This window comes from Hippocampus bargibanti, linkage group LG02 (assembly GCF_051943395.1).
Source record: "Hippocampus bargibanti isolate YZ-2025 linkage group LG02, ASM5194339v1, whole genome shotgun sequence".
Taxonomy (NCBI): domain Eukaryota; kingdom Metazoa; phylum Chordata; class Actinopteri; order Syngnathiformes; family Syngnathidae; genus Hippocampus; species Hippocampus bargibanti.
The window spans coordinates 30,988,733-31,011,497 of NC_142735.1; the positions used below are offsets into that span (position 1 = coordinate 30,988,733).

Sequence of the window (22,765 nt, forward strand, 5' to 3'; positions counted from 1 at the left end):
CATTTTATACCATCTGTAGTGAGGACATTTTTGACAAGTGAAGACCTTTTGGCCAGTCCTCACAAGTTTTTCATTCTAAAGGCTTCTAGAAGGTCTATATATGCATCTGTTAAAGTTTCAGAGAGGTCCTCACAAATTCCCCCAAAATGATTTTTTTGGTGTGTATTTTCATTTCACTTGGATTCACACACTTTTTACTCACTGTGTGTGTTTATGTGTGTGCGCAGTTAATGCGAGGAAACAGTTCATACCACAAAAAGTAAAACGATATTTTAACCAAATTCACTACAGGGGTGAGGACTTTGAATGTACCCATTCAGAAACCTCACTCATGCTGTTATTTCAGTTTCAAGTCTACTTTTTATTTCTGTTTTTAAAGAAGTTGAAGTGGGAAATGGGGTGACATTCAGTATTCAAATGTAAGACTAGTTGTCTAAACTTGTCAGCAACGGTGGTCCTCCTTATCTGGAGTTAGCCGGACCTCACAAAACCATTGAAACAGGAATGTGTGTGTGTGTGTTCATATGTGTGCACGTGTGCCGATTGAGCCCACCGAGCAATGGTACCGTCATATTAAAATTTGCCTTCTGCATGGGTTAGTCTCAACATGTAAATAAGTACTTTGTCAGAGTACATATTTATTAATTTAGCACAATCAAGCATGATTAGCTATCTATCTGGCTAACTGGCAAGCTAATAGCTGGCTATATATTGGCTTTCTGGCTGGCTGGGCTATGTTCCAGCTGGCTGGCTGTCTATTAGATATTGGCTAGCTAGTTGGCTGGCTATCTATTAGCTATCTATCTGGCTACCTGTTAGCTGGTTATCTAATAGCTATCTAGTGGCTAGCTAGCTAGCTTTTTATTTCTTTGAGTTATTCCGGGTTGAGTGAACGCTGGCACATGTGGCTGCCGCTGCTCACCCACACAAAAACTGATCCAGTGACTGTAAAGTGACCCTGAGAGTTTTGAAAGGCGGGTAGAAATGAAATGTATTATTATTATTATTTGTGGAAACACGGTCAACTAAAATGTTCCGAATAAGTGGAAACAAGTAGTCATGTAAGCGGCGGTTCTTCGCCTAGATTGGGTCCCACCCTAGGGGTTCGATGAATCGGTCTCAGGGGTTCCATGGACGCCCCTGCCACATAGGTTAAGATGCCCCCGACTCGACATGTCAAAGAGTTCTGACGGGCTCGCTTGGCCGTTGCTGAATACCGATGATCACATGACATTGCTTGACCAATTAGCTCTTTCTCTTCACTACTGTCCTGATATGTCATACAATTAAAAAAAAAATCTTGAAATTGTATTGGCTATTTTTCTGTTTTTAATAATTGTGGGTTTTTTTATGTCAATTTCTAAAAAAAATGTTTTATTTTTCACCAAAGGATTCATAGAATGTGCATTATTAACTGGTTGGGTTCAGAGCCATTGCATCAGAGTAAATACGGGAGCTAGAGCAATCTGTGACATCATTCTAAAACACAGGTGTCAAAATCAAGGCCAGGAGACCAAATCTGGGCCGCCACATTGTTTTATTCGGCCAGCAAAAGCAAATCAAACGTGTCAAGAGCCATGATGCTTGCGAAGGTCCCAACCAAAATTCCAAATTGTCCCATGTGGAGCACACTATTAGTGATGTGTCGTTCGTGAGCGAGCCGGTTCTTAGAGCCGGATCTCTGAAGTGAACGAAGAGAGCCGGTTCCTAACAAGGAGCTGGAAATAGGAGACGACTTTTTTATGTCCTCTATTCCCCGCCCCTAGTCTTCGGTAAGTCGCTCGTGATTGGTCAATATCCGTGGTAGAGGAGGGAGGGGAGAATTACAGACACACGCAGCAGTGAGGAGAAGGGGGGATTATGGTAGACAGGCGGACAATTGTTATCACATTATGCTGTTATTATTATTCAATTATGATATTTTTTACTAGTTGGGATGATATTATTAATATGAAAAGTTAATTAGTGACAGCTGATCATCAGAGCAGAGTAACCACAGGGAAAGTGAAAGTCAGTGGATGCTCTGTACACCAATAAATCAAGCCATCTAAATAAAAACATTTGATATTGTGTATTTTTTACATGAGTAATTTCTTTTTCACATAGGTTTACATGATTTTTGGTGGATAATTAATTTAAGCAACCAAAAAAAAAAAAAACAAACTGAGGAGTCATTTGGGAGCCAAAAGAGCCGGATCTTTTTAGTGAGCCAAGCCAAAAGAACCGGCTCTCTGAAAAGAGCCGGAATTCCCACCACTACACACTAATAGTCAATATTCTTGACTTCAGATTTGAAAACGAGTTATTCATCAATTATATGCTCTAGATGTCATATATGGAAGGGATGAAACATTCTAATGGCTTCCCCAAATTCATAAAACCCCCCCAGAGGAAACCGGAACTACAATGTGGCCCACCTGCGGCAAAAAAATGACTTTGACATCCCTGATCTAAAACAACCAATCTGTACAGCACGAATTGAACGATGATTCATCGTGACGAGGTAAATGTCGCATCAACTGTGGTCATGTTGTCCTTTGTGTCGTGAGTCGTTTGGGATTACATGCTGAGTGGGAATGTACAGGTGTTGAGGGAAAAAAAAGCTTTGCACACTAGGCCACGTCTCCTGGTGACATCTAGCCAATCAGGGAGCTGCGTCTGGTAAGGTCCACGTTGCTGGCACTGAGTCCCCGACAGTCCGACAGGCCCGAGTTAGTATCCTCAAAGAAGAAAAAGGGAAAAAATGGTTGAACAGTGTTTGTGCGACATTTCACTTGGGTGGGACGACATGCACAATTTGCCAATGGTGTGTGGGCCAGTTATATTTGGATCGTGTGTTTTTGTTGTGTGACATTTTTTTTCAACCTAATATAAAGGACAACCGACAGCATTTTTTGTTTCCTAACTGACATAAAAAAAAACGTTTTATAGCATCTAAAATACCCAAAACACACAGGCTAATATTTTTAGTCAAATGCAAAACACCAATAAAAATGACTGAAAGTGTCCCAAAACTGCCACAAAATGAGCTTGAAACTGGGGGGATTCAGCAAGCCCCGCCCCCTTGTTCGTGACGTCATGTCAGGATACTCCTTCACAAACTGCCTTGCTCCAGAATCAAAACAATGGCTTAACAGAGTTCAGATTCAGAGAAGATTCTTTCTTGTTACTCATCCAGTTATGAATATCATTCAAATACTTCCGATGAGGAAAGCATAAATGTTTGCAATCGATTAAAGAAGTCCTTTCGTATCAATTCGAGCCGTCTGCAAGCGATGAAGGAGATCTGGACTCTGATGTAGCAGCCCAGAAAATGCACAAGATGGCGCAAAAGCGGTGTTTCATCCAGAAAACGGAGCCGCTTATAAGAAGTGTAAAGCTGCCCGTGATTGGTTAAAATCCGTGGTAGAAGACAGAGGGGTGGGTTTTACGCGCACACACACACACACAAAGGAGATCGCCACACTTAATAATAACAAGCACACGAACATCAGATGTTGAGACGAGAGAGAAAGCTCCGACAGCGCTACAGAGTAAAAAATGACACGGTGGAAAGTGGATATTTGTCCGATCGGTTTGCTCCACTAATATGGCGATTGCTCTCTTTCACCAGGTGAGCTCACAGTTAGCATGCAGCGTGACTAAATGAGAAAACATGCATCAAACTTCCACTAACCAAGCGCCGAATCGCTAACTCTGGTTAGCTTCCTCGTTCGCCTCCGCTGATGCTCGACTGCTCTGCTCTGTTGGAAATGGGCTGATTTGTCCGCTGGAAATTTGTGTCAACTTACACCTTCTTTATGCGTGTTACCGAAATTGGCTATGACACACGATTCACCATGGCGTTATTTATGTCGTTTTCCGTTCTAATTTCGCAATCAATTTTCAGGTGAAAAAAGTATCCAAAATGCATTGTGTGTCGCTTTCTCGGTCAGGGGCGTTCCCTCCGTGACGTCACGTCAGGCATTGTCATCAACTCAAAAACAAAGTCTTAAAAGGTAAAATATAGCTATATGCGGTGGAATCTTTGTAAAATGCGCTCAGTAGAAGTCATTTGAAGTGGTTTTACAAATTATGGACGCAACTTGTCGGTTGTCCTTTAACTAAAAAGACAAACTGTGAATGAGACTATGGGAGCATTTCTGTCATGTGACACAAGCAGAAAAATGTCAGTCGTGCGACAATTGTCATTCGGGTGACATCATGGCGCTCTGATAATACCGGCACACTGACACTTTTCTTTCATTCGTTTCGTGCCTGCAACACCCCTTCATGCGATCTCACCTGTGCTGTCTCATCCGTGCTTTTGTTCAAGAAGTTGAGGGAGCTGGCCCTCTTCATTCTTTGGGAACAAGAAAAAAAACGTGCAAAATTACATTGGATGCCGCTACGCTAGTGATGATGTGCGAGGGGGCCCACCCTGGGTTGCGCGGCTCCTGCGGGCCGCTTCCTTGAAGCTTCTTGACCAGCATCTCGCTGCTCCTCCTCAGGGCATCGCGGATCTTCCCGAAGGAGCCGCTGCGGCGAAGGGAGCCGTTCCCGTCCTGCCGGAAAAATCACATTTGCATTTTGGTGCTTGTGCGACCGACTTTCCATAGTGAGCGGCAACTAAGCTGAGCGCGTGCGCACATTTTGCAATGTAACTCAATGAGTGACAGGTGTGCAGCCAATAATGCCGTACAGTTTACGTACGCAGCCAATCGGAGCAGAACGGTGCGAATGTGCCCAGCCCATACGCGCCGTCATACTGGCGTGAAACTGGTGTGTGGCCACAGCGTACATATCAGTGATGGGAATTCCGGCTCTTTTCAGAGAGCCGGTTCTTTTGGCTCGGCTCACTAAAAAGATCCGGCTCTTTTGGCTCCCAAATGGCTCCTCAATTTTATTTATTTTTTGTTTCTTAAATTAATTACCTACCAAAAATCATGTAAAATGATGTGAAAAACGAATTATTCATGTAAAAAATACACTATCTCAAATATTTTTATTGATATGGCTGGATTTATATGTGCACCGAGAGCATCCACTAACTTTCACTTTCCTTGTGGTTACTCTTGTCTGATGATCAGCTGTCACTAATTTGCTTTTCATATTCATAATGCTATCATACCAACTAGTAAAAAATATAATAGTTGAATAATAATAACATAATGTGAAAACATTTGTCCACCTGTCTACCCTAACCCCCCTCCCCCTCCTCCTTCTCCTCACTCGCTCCACTACCACGGATATCGACCAATCACTTTAACCGAAGACTGGGGGCAGGGAATAGAGGACAAAAAAAGTTAGACTCCCATTTCCCGGCTCCTTGTTCGTTCACTTCAGAGATCCGGCTCTAAGATTCGCGCCGTTCTGCTCCGATTGTCTGCGTAGCGTACGTGAACTGTACGGCATTATTGGCTGGACACCTGTCACTCATCGAGTTACATTGCAAAATGGTACAAATATATGAATATATGAATATATATATATATTACATTATACATAGAGAGTGTCTGCTCAGACACATGAAAAATTAGAGGGAACATTGGTGAGGGGTAGCAAATCCGTTTTTAGGGGTGTCGCAGTAGCGGCGGTGAGATTCTTGCTCAGGTTTTCGTAGCACGTGGGAGCTTTCATTGTCTTCTGCGGAAGCGCCAGGACGGACTGACCCCGTTCCACTCAGCCGAGTCTTCGGGCTCGCCGTTCCCCCCAGGTGCGCCGCTGCCGCCTTCCCCGCTGTGCCGGCGCTCTCCCGCATCCTTGAGGAGCTCCACCACCTTGCTTTGGTTGATGGCGTCAAAACCCTGAGGGCATGCACACTGTCATTAGCTTGGCGGGGGAAGTACGGGGGTGGGCGGGTGACCTACCTGCTTGCGGGATTTTCCGGCGCACTCCTCCAGTGTTTGGGCGGCCTCCAGCTTGCCTTGACGGCGGTAGAGGGCGCTCAGACTCTTGAGGGTTGTGTTCACTGTGGGGCTGTGAAAAAGAACATGGTCGTGACCTCGCTTGGAGTTTTTTTTTCTTGAGGGGATTTCGCCCTGGTTTTATTTTGAAGGGCGTCCGAAATCGTTCGCCTCAGACATCCAGACCCCTGAAAGAAGGTGAAGCGTTCAACGGGAACAAACAATAACAATTCTTTGGCGCCACATTGAGAAGGGAATGAAGTTCGTTTTTTTAAGGACAACCGACACCATTTTTTTGTTTGCTAACTGACATCAGAAAAACGTTTCATAGCATCTAAAATACCCAAAACACGCAGGCTGATATTTTTAGTGAAATGCAAAACACCAATACAAATGACTGAAAGTGTCCCAAAACTGCCACAAAATGAGCTCGGAAACTGGATAGATTCAGAAAGTCCCGCCCCCTTGTTCGTGACGTCACACCAGAATAGGTCGTGTTGGGAGAGCTTTTTTATAAGACGGACAGGATGTGACGTACAGGATGTGACGTCATGTAAAGTCGGGCAGGATATGACGTGACAGGAAGTCCAAGAAAAACAAAATGATGCAAAAAAAATGATTTAAGATGTTCGAATAGCAAATTGCCCCAACAAATCCAGTTATGAATATGTCGATGAAAAGGTTTCTTCAGCCGTCATCTGTACTTCTTTGAAGGTGTCGGACGTTTCGCTTCTTATCCAAGAAACTTTGTCAGCAAACTAAAGTCTTACTGGTAGTTTAGGCCCTATATATATATATCCCTAATGTCCAGACGTGGCGGTGCCAGACTCTGCTATGATAGGTCCCTGCTCTCAGGTTGGGGGGAGCAGAGGACTAATCCCTGCAGCTCCACTGATTGTTCCTATTGTACTGACTAACGACTGGCCTGATTGCCCCACTTCGACCGGTATCACCTCATCAGTATTACTAATCCTATGTTGCCTAAGCAGGCTATTGTATGAACGATCCAAGTTGAACCTCACCCCACCAAACCGGTTTAATGAAGGATTTAGTTGTTTTATGAAAATTGCTTCTTTTACTCTCCTTTCAAACCATCTAAAAGTCAAAGTCAAAGTCAGCTTTATTGTCAAATATGCTAATATGCATGACATACAGCACAGATGAAATTACTGTCCTCTCGGACCCAGCATGCAAGGCACTTATAATTACTGTAACAAACATAAACATGAAAACGCCAATCGATGTTCATTCGCTAAGATTTTAACCTCATTGTCGTCAAATGAGTGGTTGCTAGCTTTTAGGTGCAAATGTACTGCCGATTGAGGCCCACTAGTATTATCCCTGCGATGTTGATAAAGTCTTTTTTTGAGAATTTGTTTAGACTCCCCGATGTACTGCTCTTTACAATCTTCATTCTTACAATGTATTGAATAAACTACATGACTTTGTTTTTCATTAAGCAGCCTATCTTTTGGATGCACTAATTTTTGCCTGAAAGCGTTTATCGGTTTGAAATAAGTATAGGAATTTTGTGTTGCCAAAGGACTCTGTGGTTTTTCAGAAACTCTTGCAATGTAAGGTACTGCTTCTCCTCTCCTTTTTGTATCTTGAGAATTTTTGGTTTCATTCCCTAAAGAACCTGGAAGGGGTTATTTGGGTTATATGCGTGGCTTTCTGGAAAACAATTTTTTTAAGCTCCCCTACACGATCATCACACTTTTTCTGTTACAAACTGACACCGTCACAGAAGGGAAAAGTTATGTGGCCCTCACAGGAAAAAGTTTAGGGACCCCTGCTTTTAATCATTTTTATTGGTGTTTTGCATTTGACTAAAAATATCATACTGCGTGTTTTGGGTATTTTAGATGCTATAAAACGTTTTTTTCTGATGCCACTTAGGAAACAAAAAAGTGACGTCGGTTGTCCTTTAAGGTTTGCTGGTTCAATTTCAGGAAGTTTCTACTTTGCCGCTTTTCTCCACAAGAGGGCACCAAGACAAAACTAAATAGGGAGCAGTGCCGCGTTGGTCTTCAGCGGGGTTTCTCAGTCGTATCCCCCAAGGCAAGAACAAAGTCCTCCAAGAGGTGGCGGCGAATCGTCGGGAAGCACTCACCTGTCCACCTTGCACGCTTTGTACCAGCTGCCGTACTCCGTGTATGGCCCCACCTCCTTACGTTTGTCCTGCCCAGACAACACGGCTCTCATCATTTTCAATTCACCGTGGCACTGTCCCGTGTCGGCTCACCTTGCTCTCTTCTCGTTCCTCGGCGTGCATCCAAATAGGTTTGTTGTCATCTGTTGAACACACAAGGGGTCGGATCAGCCTCGCACGCTGACCCCAAAACCTCTTCAAGTCAAAACAAAAAAAACCTCCAGACAAGTTGTGTCCATAATTTGTAAAATCACTTCCCTCCCGATGACCATTTTATGTTTGGGAGCCTTTGACTGAATGAGTTGCTTGTTCTGTAGCCACAAAGGGACATAAGTCTTCTTGTACCGGTCCCAAGCCCGGATAAATACAGAGGGTTGTGTCAGGAAGGACATCCGACGTAAAAGCTTGGCCAAAACAAACATGCGGATCAAACCTCTAAAGATGGAGGACACTGATTCGATGTAGCGACCCCTTGAAGGGAAAAGCCAAAAGGAAAAGAAGACTTCAAATGACAGCGACTGAGCGCATTTGACAAAGATTCCACCGCATCTAGCTATATTTTACCTTTTAAGACTCACGCTGAAGATTCATGAAGTCTTGTTTTCGAGTTGATGACGATGCCCTAAGTGACATCACGGAGCTATCTATTAGCGACTGTATCCTGTGACTGTGGGGTGACCTTGGGAGTTTTGAAAGGTGCTTGTAGATGAAATTGATTATTATTGTATCTATTAGGTAGCTAGCTAGCTTTCTATGTATTTGAGTTACTTCTGGGTTGAGTGAACGCTGGCACGTGTGGCTGCCGCTGCTCACCCACAGAGAAACTTATCCTGTGACTATAAAGTGACCTTGAGAGTTTTGAAAGGCGATTATTAATGAAATGTATTTTTTTTTATTATTATTATTATTATTATTGTTATTATATATATTATATATATTTGCTTTTCTGCTTTCATTTCTTTCATAACTTTGCTGCTGTGAAATGTAAATTTCTCCACTGCGAGACTAATAAAGGCAAATCCAATCCAAATAGAAGTCCCTGTATTTGTATCCTCTTATTCCCTGTAAAGGTACCATCTGACTTACAACCGGCTCAACCTATTTTTTAAATTTAAATTTAAAAATTTTAAAATTTTAATTCTATGCCTGGCACCGGAACGCGCTAGCAGCCCGGCAACGTGTATGACAATTTCAGTCAGCCAGCCAGCATCTCACTCTACCGTCTCTGCAACATCTCGTAGTACACTGTATTTTTTTTTTGCCAAGACTGTAACCATGGCCCCAAAGAGAAAATCCACTTCATCCAATGGATTGCGATGGCACCGGCGGGGGTTCCCCCGACGCCGGCCGCGGCGCAGCCAGGATTAGCACCGAGGCGGGTCGGCGTCAGCACTCGCGAAGCGGTACCGCCGCGACGAGAAAGCCGCGACGTGAGAGCCGCGACGAGAATGCCGCGTCAGGCTTACGGCCGGTGCCGCCGCCTCTTTGAGACAGTTCGTTCTACTTCAAGGTAAGGTGGCGGATCGGGCGCGTCGGCACCGCAGACGGCCGCGGAGTCAGGCTGCGCGTGAAGTGCGGAGAGCTGGGTAAGGCCGGGGAGACGACAACCGGTAGAACACCGGCGATCCAGACCCCCGCCTACCCATGGCGCCCGAATCAGGTCGTTTGCAAGTCATTTAGCACAGAGTCTCTGTTCAAAATTTTTAATGGATTTCGACTTACTACCATTTTGACTTACGATCGGTTGGTCGGAACGGAACCCGGTCGGAAGTTGGATGGTACCTGTATATGATAGCTGTCCATGTTAAGCGCTTTGTTACAGCTTCAGCTGTTGTTAATGCGCTATATAAATCAATATGTATCGAATTGTAGTGTATTGTAAATCAGGACGGATTGCAGGAGAGTGAGAAAATGGGTGTGACATACGATTGACACAGCCAAAGTCGCGCTCGTGCGCCCGGGTGAGGATGTCTTTGTAGAGGGTCTCGGCGTCCTTGAATTTGCCTTGCTTGAGGTAGCAGGTGGCCTGCGGGTGACATGCGCCAGCGGCGTCAACGCAAGATCGAACGAAACGGAGGCGGGAAGGTGACGAGGGTGGGGCCCCACCAGGTTGTTCTTGGTCTTAGCCACGTTGGGATCGTCGGCACCCAGCTTGGACTGGTAGATCTCCAGGGCCCGGCGGTAGTAGTACTCCACCTCGGTGTACTTGGCCTGGTTCTGGCACAGCAGGGCCAGGTTGTTTAGCTGCTTGGCCACGTCCGGGTGGTACTTGCCTAACACCTGCGTGGGCATGGAGGGCAATCAACGTGGGGTCCTGTCACACCCACAAACTGACCGTCCCAGGCCTGCTATCACAGACGCCAAAGGCCACGAGTGGTCTCGACGGCAGCTGGTCCTACCTTCTCGCGGATCTCCAGCGCCCGCTTGCACAGGGGCTCGGCCTCCTTGTACTTGCCCCTCTTGCCGTAGAGGACGGCCAGGTTGTTGAGGGTGGCTGCCACCGCCGGGTGGTCCTTGCCCAGTGTGGTCTCGCGGATGGCCAGCGCGTCGTTGAGGAGGTGTGCCGCTTCCTTGTACTTGTTCTGGTCCCTGCGGGCGCAGTAACAGGCCTGAGAAAGTGTCACGGCGGCCACGGCAAAGAGGATCCGGCGCACCTGTAGACCAGCGCCAAGATGTTGAGCATGGTGGCCACGTCGGGGTGGTCGCGTCCCGACGTCTTCTCCAGGTCCTCCAGCGCCTGCTTGCAAAGCGGCACAGCCACCTCGTAGCGGCCCTGCGAGGCGTACTGGATCACCAAGTTGTGGAGCGTCCGCAGGCGGGCCGGGATCTCATAGCCACCCTGCTGCGCCGCCGCCTCACCGGTCGGCGGAGCTGCACGCAGAGACCAACGTCGGGGGATTCAAAAGACAAATGAAGTGTGACGCCCTACCTGCCCCGTGGTCGTCGTCATTGGGAAACAAGTCGTCCAGTCCGTCCTTGGACGCGTCCCCGGACGAGCTTTGGTTTTTCTTGTCGTCGGCGGGCGAGTTGCTGTCGTCGTCATCCAGCTTCTTGATGCGGTTCATGAACTCCAGGTGGTTGTTCTCCTCTTCCAGCTGCGCCACGCTCTGCTCACTGCCCTGCAGCTTGCGCTGGGTGGCCGCCAGCTCGTCACGTAGCCACTGGTTCTCCTGGCACAGGCGCCGTACCTGAGCTCGCAGCTTCTGCTTCTCAGACTCCACCGCGCTCAGGTGGCCCGACAGGGCGATGATCACCTGTAGGCCAGATGGGTTGCTGAGCCCACAGCGAAGCCCTGAGAGCAGCGGCCAGCCTACCTGCGCTTCTCCCAGGCCCAGCTCAATGGCTTCCATGCTCCTGCGCAGTACGCTGGACTTTTCATGGGCGCAGTCCAGCAGCTGGTTGAGAAGCTGGGCGTGCTCGCCGCGCAGCGTCTCCAGGCCCTGCATGACGGCCTTGGTGTTGACCACAATCTCATCCTGGCTCAGATGCTCCAGGGCTCCTTGTCGAGGGCAATCCGCGGTGGACATGGCATGGCCGGCGTTATCTCCGGATAACGGATGGAGAGCTCTATCTATCTACGTGTGTGTCAAGGGGTGGGGGGTACACGAGGTTCGTTACAAGTTCGGCACTCACAAAGCGCTCTTCCACCCTTCATTGTCATCGTTTCATGAAAGATGAAAGGTGTTGGTTACAAGAACACGCTTGGTGGGGGTGTGGGGGGGGGGTTCGCTGTTTGGGCGGTGACCACTGCGGAGTGTCTCGCCCACAGACGGCCGCCGGGAACGACAATTAAAGGACAACTGACACAATTTTTTTGTTTCTTAACTGACATCAGAAAAATAATATCTATCTAATATACAGTAAAGTCTCGTTATATCGATATTCAAGGGAGTCCGAAAAAATATCGATATAACCGGGACTATCGATATATCCGACCCTGTTTGCATGTAATTTTCTCCATGCGTGCATAGAAATAGTATCGATATAACCGGGACTATCGATATATCCGATATCGATATAACGAGACTTTACTGTATCTATATATCTAATAATAATCTAAAATACCCAAAACACATAGTCTGATATTTTTAGTCAAATGCAAAACACCAATAAAAATGACTTAATTTGTCCCAAAACTGCCACAAAATGAGCTTGGAACTGGCGAGATTCAGAAACTACCGCCCCCTTGTTCGTGACGTCACTACTGGTCACACACTGCCTTGCTGCAGAATCAAAACAATGGCTTCAGAGAGTTCAGATTCAGAGATGATGCTTTCTTGTTACTGATCCAGTGATGAATATGATTCAAATAGTTCTGAAGAGGAAAGTATAAATGTTTGAAATCGATGAAAGAAGTCCTTCCGTATCAATTCGAGCCAACCTGACTCCAATGTAGTGCCCAGAAAATTCACAAGATGGCGCACAAGCTCCGTTGGAAATGGGCTGATTTGTCCGCTGGGAATTTGTGTCAACTTACACCTTCTTCATGCGTGTTACAGCAATTGGCTGCGACACACAATTCACCATTGCGTTATTTATGTAGTTTTCCTTCTAATTTCGCGATCAACACTGTGTTTTCAGGCGAAAAAAAAGGACCCAAAATGCATTGTTAGTCACTTTCTCGGTCAGGGGCCTTCCTGACGTGACGTCATGTCAGGAATCGCTACCAACTCAAAAACAAGACTTCATGATTATTCAGCGCGAGTCTTAAAATATAAAATGTAGCTATATGCGGTGGAATCTTTGTAAAATGCGCTCAGTAGAAGTCATTTGAAGTGATTTTACAAATTATGGACGCAACTTGTCCGTAGGTGTCAGTTGTCCTTTAAGCTCGACACAATTGCAAACGGATGGATGCCGACGACGACTCCACGGCAAAACATCAAGTGGGGGTGGGGGTGGGTTAATTGGAGCGGCCGCTATGCCATCGCCCACCTGGCCGCAATGCACCACTCGGCTCTCCCGACACGCGCCACAGAAGCAGCCGATGGTAGAACGAACGTCATCGAATACGCCATTTCAGAAAGCCCCCCCTCCCCCGTCCCTTACCGCATCCTCGCAATAAAGCGGCTCACAATAAGTGCATACTCATACCAACGTTTTCGTTGTTTCTTGAGAATGGTCCCAGTTCCTCCACTCAACCGGAATAGGGGAGAGGGCACCCACCTGCATGGAATAATGCGGGGAGGGGGGAACGGCGCACTCGGTGTCTCGAGGAGCCGCAGCGAGCTAGACCGAATCGAGTCAAACGCCGGGGAGGTCACAGCGATCAAATGCCACTTCCGGAGTCTTTCGACATAAAACGCCCAACGTACGCGACATCACGACTGTGTTCAATTCATCGGCGTCAAGCTCATCGATTGTATACTTTGTGAGACACGTCATATAACATGACAGATAAATATGAAGGACTTGCATCATTTATTTTGTTGTGCTCGGCACAACTGTCAACGTTTAGTGAAGCAAGTTCGCATATCCGCCCCGCCACGTTTCCCCCAAAACGAATTTCCAATGTTGATGTTGATGAGGTTTTCAACAACAACAACAACAACAACAACAACAACAACAACAACAACAACAACAACAACAACAACAATAATAATAATAATAATAATAATAATAATAATAATAATAATAATAATAATAATAATATGATGATGATGATGATGATGATGATGATGATGATGATGATGATGATGATGATGATGATGAAGAACAAGTACAAGAATAATCAGAATCATCTTTATTGCCAAGTATGTAGAACACACAAGGAATTTGTTTCCGGTAGAACACGCTGCACTAGTATCGTTGTAAAAAAAAACTGCTAAGTGGCACTATACAGTTCCATTTTGGCTACTGTTGAAAGAGTTCAAAGAGTTAATGGCTTGGGGGAAGAAGCTGTTTAAATGTCTGCTGGATTTGGTGCGCATGGATCGGTAGCGCCTGCCCGAGGGGAGTAGCTGGAAAAGGTGGTGGGCAGGGTGCGGAGGGTCCAGTAGGATTTTCCGCGCCCTAGTTTGGATTCTTGCAGTGTGCAAGTCCTCGAGAGTGGGTAGGGCGGTGCCAATGATTTTTTCCGCCGTCCTAACTGTCCGTTGAAGTCGGATTTTGTCCATTTTTGTGGCGGCCCCGAACCAAACGGTGATGGAAGAACACAGGATGGATTCGATGACAGCCGTGTAGAAATGTTGCAGCACCTCCTGTGGCAGGCCATGCTTCTTTAGCAGCCTCAGGAAGTACATTCTCTGTTGGGCCTTTTTCAGGATAGAGTTGGTGTTGACCTCCCACTTCATGTCCTGGGAGACTGTGATTCCCAGGAACTTGAAGGTCTCAACGGTTGACACCAGGCAGTTGGATAGTGTGAGGGGTAGCTGTGGTGATGGATGTTTCCTGAAGTCCACCATCATCTCAACTGTCTTGAGCGTGTTCAGCTCCAGGTTGTGACGGCTGCACCAGAGCTCCAGCTGCTCCACTTGTTGTCGGTACGCAGACTCGTCGCCGTCTTTGATGAAACCGATGACCGTGGTGTCGTCTGCGAACTTTATGAATTAGACAGCTGGGTGCGTTGAGGTGCAGTCGTTCGTGTAGAGAGAGAAGAGCAATGGAGAGAGGACGCATCCCTGCGGGGCTCCAGTGCTCGTGGTTCGTGTTGTGGATGATATATTTCCCAGTCTGACCTGTTGTGTCCGTCCTGTCAGGAAGCTGAGGGTCCACTGGCAGATCGTGGGGGACACACCAAGCTGGAGAAGTTTGGGGATGAGGAGTTCTGGGATGATGGTATTGAACGCAGAGCTGTAGTCCACAAACAGGATCCTTGCGTAGGTTCCTGTGTTGTCAAGGTGGTCGAGGATGTGATGCAGTCCAATGTTGACTGCATCCTCCACAGACCTGTTTGCCCGGTAGGCAAACTGAAGAGGATCTAGTAGAGGTCCGGTGACGTTCTTTAGGTGGTTCAGCACGAGGCGTTCAAAGGACTTCATGACCACAGACGTCAGAGCGACAGGTCTGTAGTCGTTCAATCCCGAGGGTGCTGGTTTCTTTGGAACTGGGACGATAGTAGACTGTTTGAAGCAGAATGGGACTTCACGCTGCTCCAGGGATCTGTTGAAGATTCGTGTGAAGACCGGAGCCAGCTGGTCAGCGCAGACTCTCAGGCAGGAGGGGGACACTCTGTCAGGTCCTGCAGCTTTCTTGATCTTCTGCTGCTTGAAGAGCCGTCTAACGTCCAGTTCGTGGATCTGTAGGGCAGTGGGCGGAGATACGGTAGTTTCTGGTAATGGTGGGCAGACCGGGGAAATGGGGGTGTCCTTTTCAAATTGGCAAAAGTATGTATTTAACTCATCAGCCATACCATTGTTGTACACTGCTTGGTTAGCGGAGAACTGTTTGTTAAGCCTCTCCGCATAACGTTTCTTTGCGATGTTAATTTCCTTCGTCAGTCTGTTTCGGGCGAGTTTGTAAACTGCTCGATCACCGCTTTTAAATAACAAGAAGAACAAGAAGAAGAAGAACAACAACAACAACAACAACAATAATAATAATAATAATAATAATAATAATAATAATAATAATAATAATAATAATAATAATAACAACAACAACAATAATAATAATAATAATAATAATAATAATAATAATAATAATAATAATAATAATAATAATAATATGGGTGGCCCAGTAGTCAAGTGGTTAGCACGCTGGCTTCACAGTGCTGAGGTCGTGAGCTCAAGACCCGGTCCTGTCTCCCTGTATGCATGTTCACCTTGGGCCCGTGTGGGTTTTCTCCGGGTCCTCCAATTTCCTCCCACATTCCAACATTCCAAAAATATGCATGGCAGGCTGATTGAACAATAAAAAAATGTCCAGAGGTGTGAGTGTGAGTGAATGTTTGTCTTTGTGTGCCCTGCGATTGGCTGGCAACCAATTCAGGGTGTCCCATGACTAGTGGCCAAAGATGGGTGGCATTGGCTCCAGCACCCCCCGCGACCCTAATGAGGAATAAGCGGTACGGAAAATGGATGGATAATAATATGAAACCTCTGAAAATGGAGGACACTGATTCGCTGTGGCACTCTTCAGACTGCCTGGTAAATCCTATTCAGGGGTTTTAGAGGGGAGGGTCCGTCAGGAAGTCGAGCCTCAGATTGAGAAGGAGCAGTGTGGTTTTTGTCCCGGCCGTGGAAGAGTGGACCAGCTCTACATCAGTGTCAGAAATAACGTCTGCCCGGACGGCTGACAACTTCTTCAAGAAAAAAAAAAAAAAACTTTTTTTTTTCAAATCAAACCTTTTATTCAATAAAGTGAAAGCTACAAACAAACCGCTACAAGCTCCTCTTTCTAAGCGCCTTTCAAAATTTAAAGTACACTTTACAGTCACGGTATAGTCCGAAGCACGAAAACATTGCCAAACGAACTTTCGTTTGGCAATTTGCATACTCGGCATGGCAGCCAATCACAAGCCTGTTTCGTGCTTTGACTATACCGTGACTGTCAAGTGCACCTGAGAGTTTTGAAAGGCGCTTATAAAGAGGAGTCCACGGGGCTTTTAGCAGACAACGCAACGCAAACATTGCATTGTGCACCATGACGACAAATGCCAACTGGAGCAAAATCTTCAGCAAGGAACGTTTTCCATAAATTAAGCTTGCAACAATGTTTTTTTTTTTTGTTTGTTTGTTTTGCGATTAGTCGTTTTATTGGGTTTCAAGTTGTGAAAAACGGGGCAGGCAACTTTATGGCCGGGCAGGCAACTTTTCAGAGTTGTCTGCCCTGGTGACCGCTAACTTTTTATCATGAGTTTCAGACACTGTCTACACCTTAGCAGGGTCCTCGATGGTTCATGGTAATTCGTCCAAACCATTCTACATGTGCATTGTGGACTTGGAGAAGTAATTTGACCGTGTCCCTTGGGGAGTTCTGTGGGGGTTGCTTCGGGAGAATGGGGTACAGAAACCCCTTATATTCAGTCCCTAGTCTGAGTTTGTCGATGAGAAGGTTTCTTCAGCCGTCATCTGTACAAAAGTGAAGGTTTCGGACGTTTCGCCTCCTATCCAAGAGGCTTCGTCAGCGAACTAAAGTCTGACTGGTCGTATCGGCCCCATTTATATATCCCTAATGTCCAGACCTGGTGGCGCCGGACACAGCTATGATAGGTCCCTACTCTCAGGTTGGGGGGGGCGCGGGACACCCCCCTGTGGCCCCACTGATTGTTCCTACATTCCTGACTAACGATTGGCCTATTACACCCACTCCCCCCGGTATCACCTCATCAGCATAACGACCCTCATCAGCATTGCGAAAGTTGCCTAACCTGTTTTGCCTGAGCAGGCTATTGTATGAACGATCCAAATTGAACCTCACACCACCAGACCGGTTTAATGAAGGATTTTGTTGTTTTATAAGAATCGCCTCTTTTACCCCCCTTTCAAACCATCTATGTTCTTTCGCTAAGATTTTAACCTCATTGTCGTCAAATGAGTGGTTGCTAGCTTTTAGGTGCAAATGTACTGCCGATTGAGGCCCACTAGTATTATCCCTGCGATGTTGATAAAGTCTTTTTTTGAGAATTTGTTGAGTCTCCCCAATGTACTGCTCTTTACAATTTTATGTTGCCAACATAAAATTCCTACTTATTTCAAACCGATAAACACGTTAAGGCAAAAATTAGTGCATCCAAAAGATAGGCTACCAAATGAAAAACAAAGTAATGTAGTTTATTCCATACATTGTAAGAATGAAAATTGTAAAGAGCAGTACATTGGGGAGACTCAACAAATTCTCAAAAAAAGACTTTATCAACATCGCAGGGATAATACTAGTGGGCCTCAATCGGCAGTACATTTGCACCTAAAAGCTAGCAACCACTCATTTGACGACAATGAGGTTAAAATCTTAGCGAAAGAACATAGATGGTTTGAAAGGGGGGTAAAAGAGGCGATTCTTATAAAACAACAAAATCCTTCATTAAACCGGTCTGGTGGTGTGAGGTTCAATTTGGATCGTTCATACAATAGCCTGCTCAGGCAAAACAGGTTAGGCAACTTTCGCAATGCTGATGAGGGTCGTTATGCTGATGAGGTGATACCGGGGGGAGTGGGTGTAATAGGCCAATCGTTAGTCAGGAATGTAGGAACAATCAGTGGGGCCACAGGGGGGTGTCCCGCGCCCCCCCCAACCTGAGAGTAGGGACCTATCATAGCTGTGTCCGGCGCCACCAGGTCTGGACATTAGGGATATATAAATGGGGCCGATACGACCAGTCAGACTTTAGTTCGCTGACGAAGCCTCTTGGATAGGAGGCGAAACGTCCGAAACCTTCACTTTTGTACAGATGACGGCTGAAGAAACCTTCTCATCGATGGACCACTCCTGTACGACTGAGAGCTTACACAGACGTAGTCTGAGTTTGGTTCACATTGCCGTCAGTAAGTCGGAATCGTTTCCAGTCAGGGTTGAGCTCCACCAACACAGTCACCAATTCTGTTCATAACTTTTATGGACAGAATTTCTAGGCGCATCCGAAGGGTTGAAGGGTTCTGTTTTGTCGGCCTCAGTATACATCTCTGCTTTTTGCAGATGCTGTGCTACTTTTATGGGTTTATTGTTCTAGTGTTTGTTGTTCTTTTAATTGGAAAGTGTCCTTGGGTTGATTTGAAATGCACTTGTAAATTAAATGTATTATTATTATTACTGTTGGGGCCTTCAGGTGGGGCTCTCCAACTATCACTGCAGTGTTTTGCAGCCGAATGTGAAGCTGTTGGGGTGAGAATCAGCACCTCCAAATCTCAGACAATGGTTCACAGTCGGAAAAGGGTGGAGTGCCCTCTCCAGACACAGACACTGCCTACACATGAGCAAACTCCGGCACGTGGGCCACATACATACATTAGGCTTTTTAATCCGGCCTGCCAAATTTGTGTCTGAAACTCATGACAAAAAGTTAGCAGACACTAGGGCAGACAACTCTGAAAAGTTGCCTGCTCGGCCATAAAGTTGCCTGCCCCATTTTTCGCAACTTGAACCACAATAAGATGACTAATCGCAAAAACAAAACATTGTTGCAAGGAAAAATGATTATTTTTATTAAGGATGTACCTACCACAAATGCTCCCTTGCTTAATTTATGGAAAATATCCCTTGCTAATGATTTTTCTCCAGTTGTCGTTTATCCATACACTTTTCGGAATGTTGCACAATGCAATGTTTGCGTTGCGTCGTCTGCTACAAGCCACATGAACTCCTCTTTCCACGATGCTTTTAATAATAATAATACATTTAATTTCTAAACGCCTTTCAAAACTCTCAAGGACACTTTACAGTCACAGGATAATGTACGTTTATGTTTTGTAGCATCATAAATTTTGTTAGCTTCTTTTGAATCTTTCTTCAAGGGCTGAGGTTCTGCGCATCTACTTTGGAAAATGTTATATGCACGACCTTATAACGCTCGGGAAAGTCCGGAAGCACGAAGCAGGCTTCTGATTGGCTGCCGTGCCGAGTATGCAAATTTCAACTGCAGGTAGGATATTTAATACAGCCTATGTCTGTGCGCTTGGCAATGATACACGTGTAGTGTTTGCACGTGAAGGCGAGGGCATCCGTGGAGAGTTTGTTGTGTAGAGTTTGTTGTGTAATAATATGTTTTGTTGTAAAGAGCAGTACATTGGGGAGACTAAACAAATTCTCAAAAAAAGACTATGACATCGCAGGGATAATACTAGTGGACCTCAATCGGCAGTACATATGCACCTAAAAGCTAGCAACCACTCATTTGACGACAATGAGGTTAAAATCTTAGCGAAAGAACATAGATGGTTTGAAAGGGGAGTAAAAGAAGCGATTTTCATAAAACAACTAAATCCTTCATTAAACCGGTTTGGTGGGGTGCGGTTCAACTTGGATCGTTCATACAATAGCCTGCTTAGGCAATATAGGATTAGTAATACTGATGAGGTGATACCGGTCGAAGTGGGGCAATCAGGCCAGTCGTTAGTCAGAACAATAGGAACTATCAGTGCAGCTGCAGGGAGTAGTCCTCTGCTCCCCCCAACCTGAGAGCAGGGACCTATCATAGCAGGGTCCGGCACCGCCATGTCTGGACAGTAGGGATATATATGAGGTTAAAATCTTAGCGAAAGAACATAGATGGTTTGAAAGGGGAGTAAAAGAAGTGATTCTCATAAAACAACAAAATCCTTCATTAAACCGGTCTGGTGGGTTGAGGTTCAATTTGGATCGTTCATACAATAGCCTGCTTAGGCAAAACAGGTTAGACAACATTCGTAATGCTGATGAGGTGATACCGGAGGGAGGGGGGCAAACAGGCCAGTCGTTAGTCAGGAATGTAGGAACCACAGTGTGGTGCCACAGGGAGTCCCCCCAATCTGAGAGTAAGGACCTATGATAGCTGTGTCCGGCGCCGCCATGTCTGGACATTAGGGATATATAAATAGGCCCGATACGACCAGTAAGACTATAGTTCGCTGACGAAGCTTCTTGGATAGGAGGCGAAACGTCCGACACCTTCAAAAAAGTACAGATGACGGCTGAAGAAACCTTCTCATCGATGGACCACTCCTGTACGACTGAGAGCTTACACAGACGTTATGAATATGATTCAAATAGTTCTGAAGAGGAAAGCATACATGTTTGCCATCAATTAAAGAAGTCCTTCCGTGTCATTTTGAGGCATCTGGACTGCAATGTAACGTCCCACAAAAGAGGCAGAAAAATGGCGACCAGCTCCTGTGAGAAATGAATCAGCCCGTTTCCACAGGCTGATACATTCCTTGCATGGAGCTTGGACTCCCTCTGCTGGCGGCTTTTGGATGTAACACAAGGGTTTCAAAAAAAAAACAGTACGGCAAAATACATTGACGTGATGGAAAGACGCTACAATGCGTCTTTTTTACGGTCAGGAGGCGGTCCTTTTCTGACGTCACGTGAGGCCTCGTCACCAACTCAAAAACAAGACTTTATGAATGGTCAGCGCGAGTCTTAAAATGTAAAATATAGCTATATGCGGTGGAAACTTATTAAATACGCCCAGTAGAAGTCATTTGAAGCCATTTTACAAATTATGGACACAACTTGTCCGGAGACGTCGGTTGTCCTTTAAGGCTCTGCAGCAGTTTTTGGGCATGATCAATTTTTACAACCGGTTTCTTCCTCACGCAGCCGAGCTCTTACAACCCCTCTATGGCGAGAAAAAAGAAGGCTAATGACCCCGTCGAGTGGGCCCCGCAACGGGCCCAGTCCTTTCAACGAGCCAAGGAAGCTCTCGCGGGTGCAACTCTTCTGGTCCACCCAATCTCAACCGCACAGGTGGCCTTGACTACCGATGTGTCTGATGTTGCCGAAGGGGCCGTGTTTGAGCAGCTTGTGGAGAACGAATGGCAGCCCCTAGCATTTTTCAGTCGGAAGCTGCAAGATAACAAACGCAAGTACAGTGGGACCTCGGTTTACGAACCCCTTGGCTTACGAACTTTTCGGTTTATCAATGTTACATTTATGAAAATTTTACCTTGGCATACGAACAATTTTTCGGGATACACACGGAGCTGCCACAATGAGTGATGTGTCGTTCGTGAACGAGTCCGTTCTCCAAACAAGGAAATGGCAACTGACTTTTTTTTTGTCCTCTATTCCCCGCCCCCAGTTGTCGGTTAAAGCCACGTGATTGGTCAAGAACGCAGCAGTGGGGGATGGGGTTACAGACAGAGAGAGTGAGGACGTTCTCCAAAAAACAAAATGGCGTCTTCGGTTAAAGCCACGTCATTGGTCAAGAACCCAACAGTGTGGGCGGGGGGGTTAAACATTAAAGAGACAGGCAGACACAGAGAGAGTGTGAGAAACACACACACACACACACACACACACACAAAGGGAGAGGACAGAGCTTGAAACAAAAATAATAATAAAAGTGAGAAAAAAAACAAGCAAAATGGTGACAAAATGGACAGTAAACAATGACATTTTGACCCATTTTAACTTTGATAGTTCAAAAGCAGAGTGTAGACTGGAAGGTTAAATATCCCATCAATCAGGCTCCACAAATAACCCGCACAAGTCATCTGTACACTTGATGCAAAAAGCTATCAACCCAGCTAAACATAACACAATTGATGAACTAGATACAATTATCAAAGAGAAAGCACATACAAGGGATCATTCCTCAAGATGGTGAAAGAAGCCTATGTTCCTCATCAAGTGCTTTGATCCTCTCCTCTTTCATCTAGAACTGCTTCATGTCATCACAAAGAGGGTACAGCAAGTCCTGAAGAATGAATGTCTCTCTGTGTTTTTGTTTTGTCATATTGTCTCTATGCTGTCATATTATTTGTTATTTAAGTTTTTTTTGTTCTTTTGACTTCAAGACGGCGCCGCGAGAGTGGCTGCCTTTGCAGCAGCTCATGTATTTTGTTTTTCTACTTTCATTCCTTTCATCACTTTGCTGCTGTGAAATGTAAATTTCTCCACTGTGAGACTAATAAAGGCATATCCAATCCAATCCAATCCATATCCAAGTGTTTAATGCTGAGGAAACCGGACACTCCATTCCATCAAGCCATTAACGACCGTCATAAAGGTAAATAAAATGACTTTATCGTATAGTACAGTTTATTTCTTTAATCATAATACTATAGCACATTTATTATACATAAAATAAGGTATATTTTGTGTAGTTTTAAGGCTTAGAAAATTAGAAAGGAGAAAATTATGTTTTATG

The 22,765-nt window shown here is 45.6% G+C and overlaps 1 protein-coding gene across 4 annotated transcripts; it reads right to left on the bottom strand.

The window, feature by feature from the left end:
- Window positions 1-52: 52 nt before the first annotated feature.
- klc2 (kinesin light chain 2) lies at window positions 53-13,292 on the bottom strand. Of its 4 annotated transcripts, none has more exons than XM_088990946.1 (14): window positions 13,204-13,292; window positions 11,352-11,612; window positions 10,967-11,291; window positions 10,692-10,908; window positions 10,437-10,626; window positions 10,144-10,317; window positions 9,964-10,063; window positions 8,131-8,180; window positions 7,999-8,066; window positions 5,850-5,958; window positions 5,652-5,786; window positions 4,420-4,544; window positions 4,285-4,342; window positions 53-2,720 (listed from the first exon to the last, which is right to left on the bottom strand). In XM_088990946.1, exons 1-14 carry the CDS (start codon window positions 13,207-13,209, stop codon window positions 2,637-2,639), a joined length of 1,902 nt encoding a protein of 633 aa, XP_088847072.1. In that variant the 5' UTR covers window positions 13,210-13,292; the 3' UTR covers window positions 53-2,636. The 4 variants fall into 4 exon arrangements, with proteins under 4 accessions (XP_088847072.1, XP_088847074.1, XP_088847070.1 ...); XM_088990948.1 differs by having other exon boundaries at window positions 11,352-11,608; window positions 13,204-13,288; XM_088990944.1 differs by having other exon boundaries at window positions 13,132-13,285.
- Window positions 13,293-22,765: the final 9,473 nt, after the last annotated feature.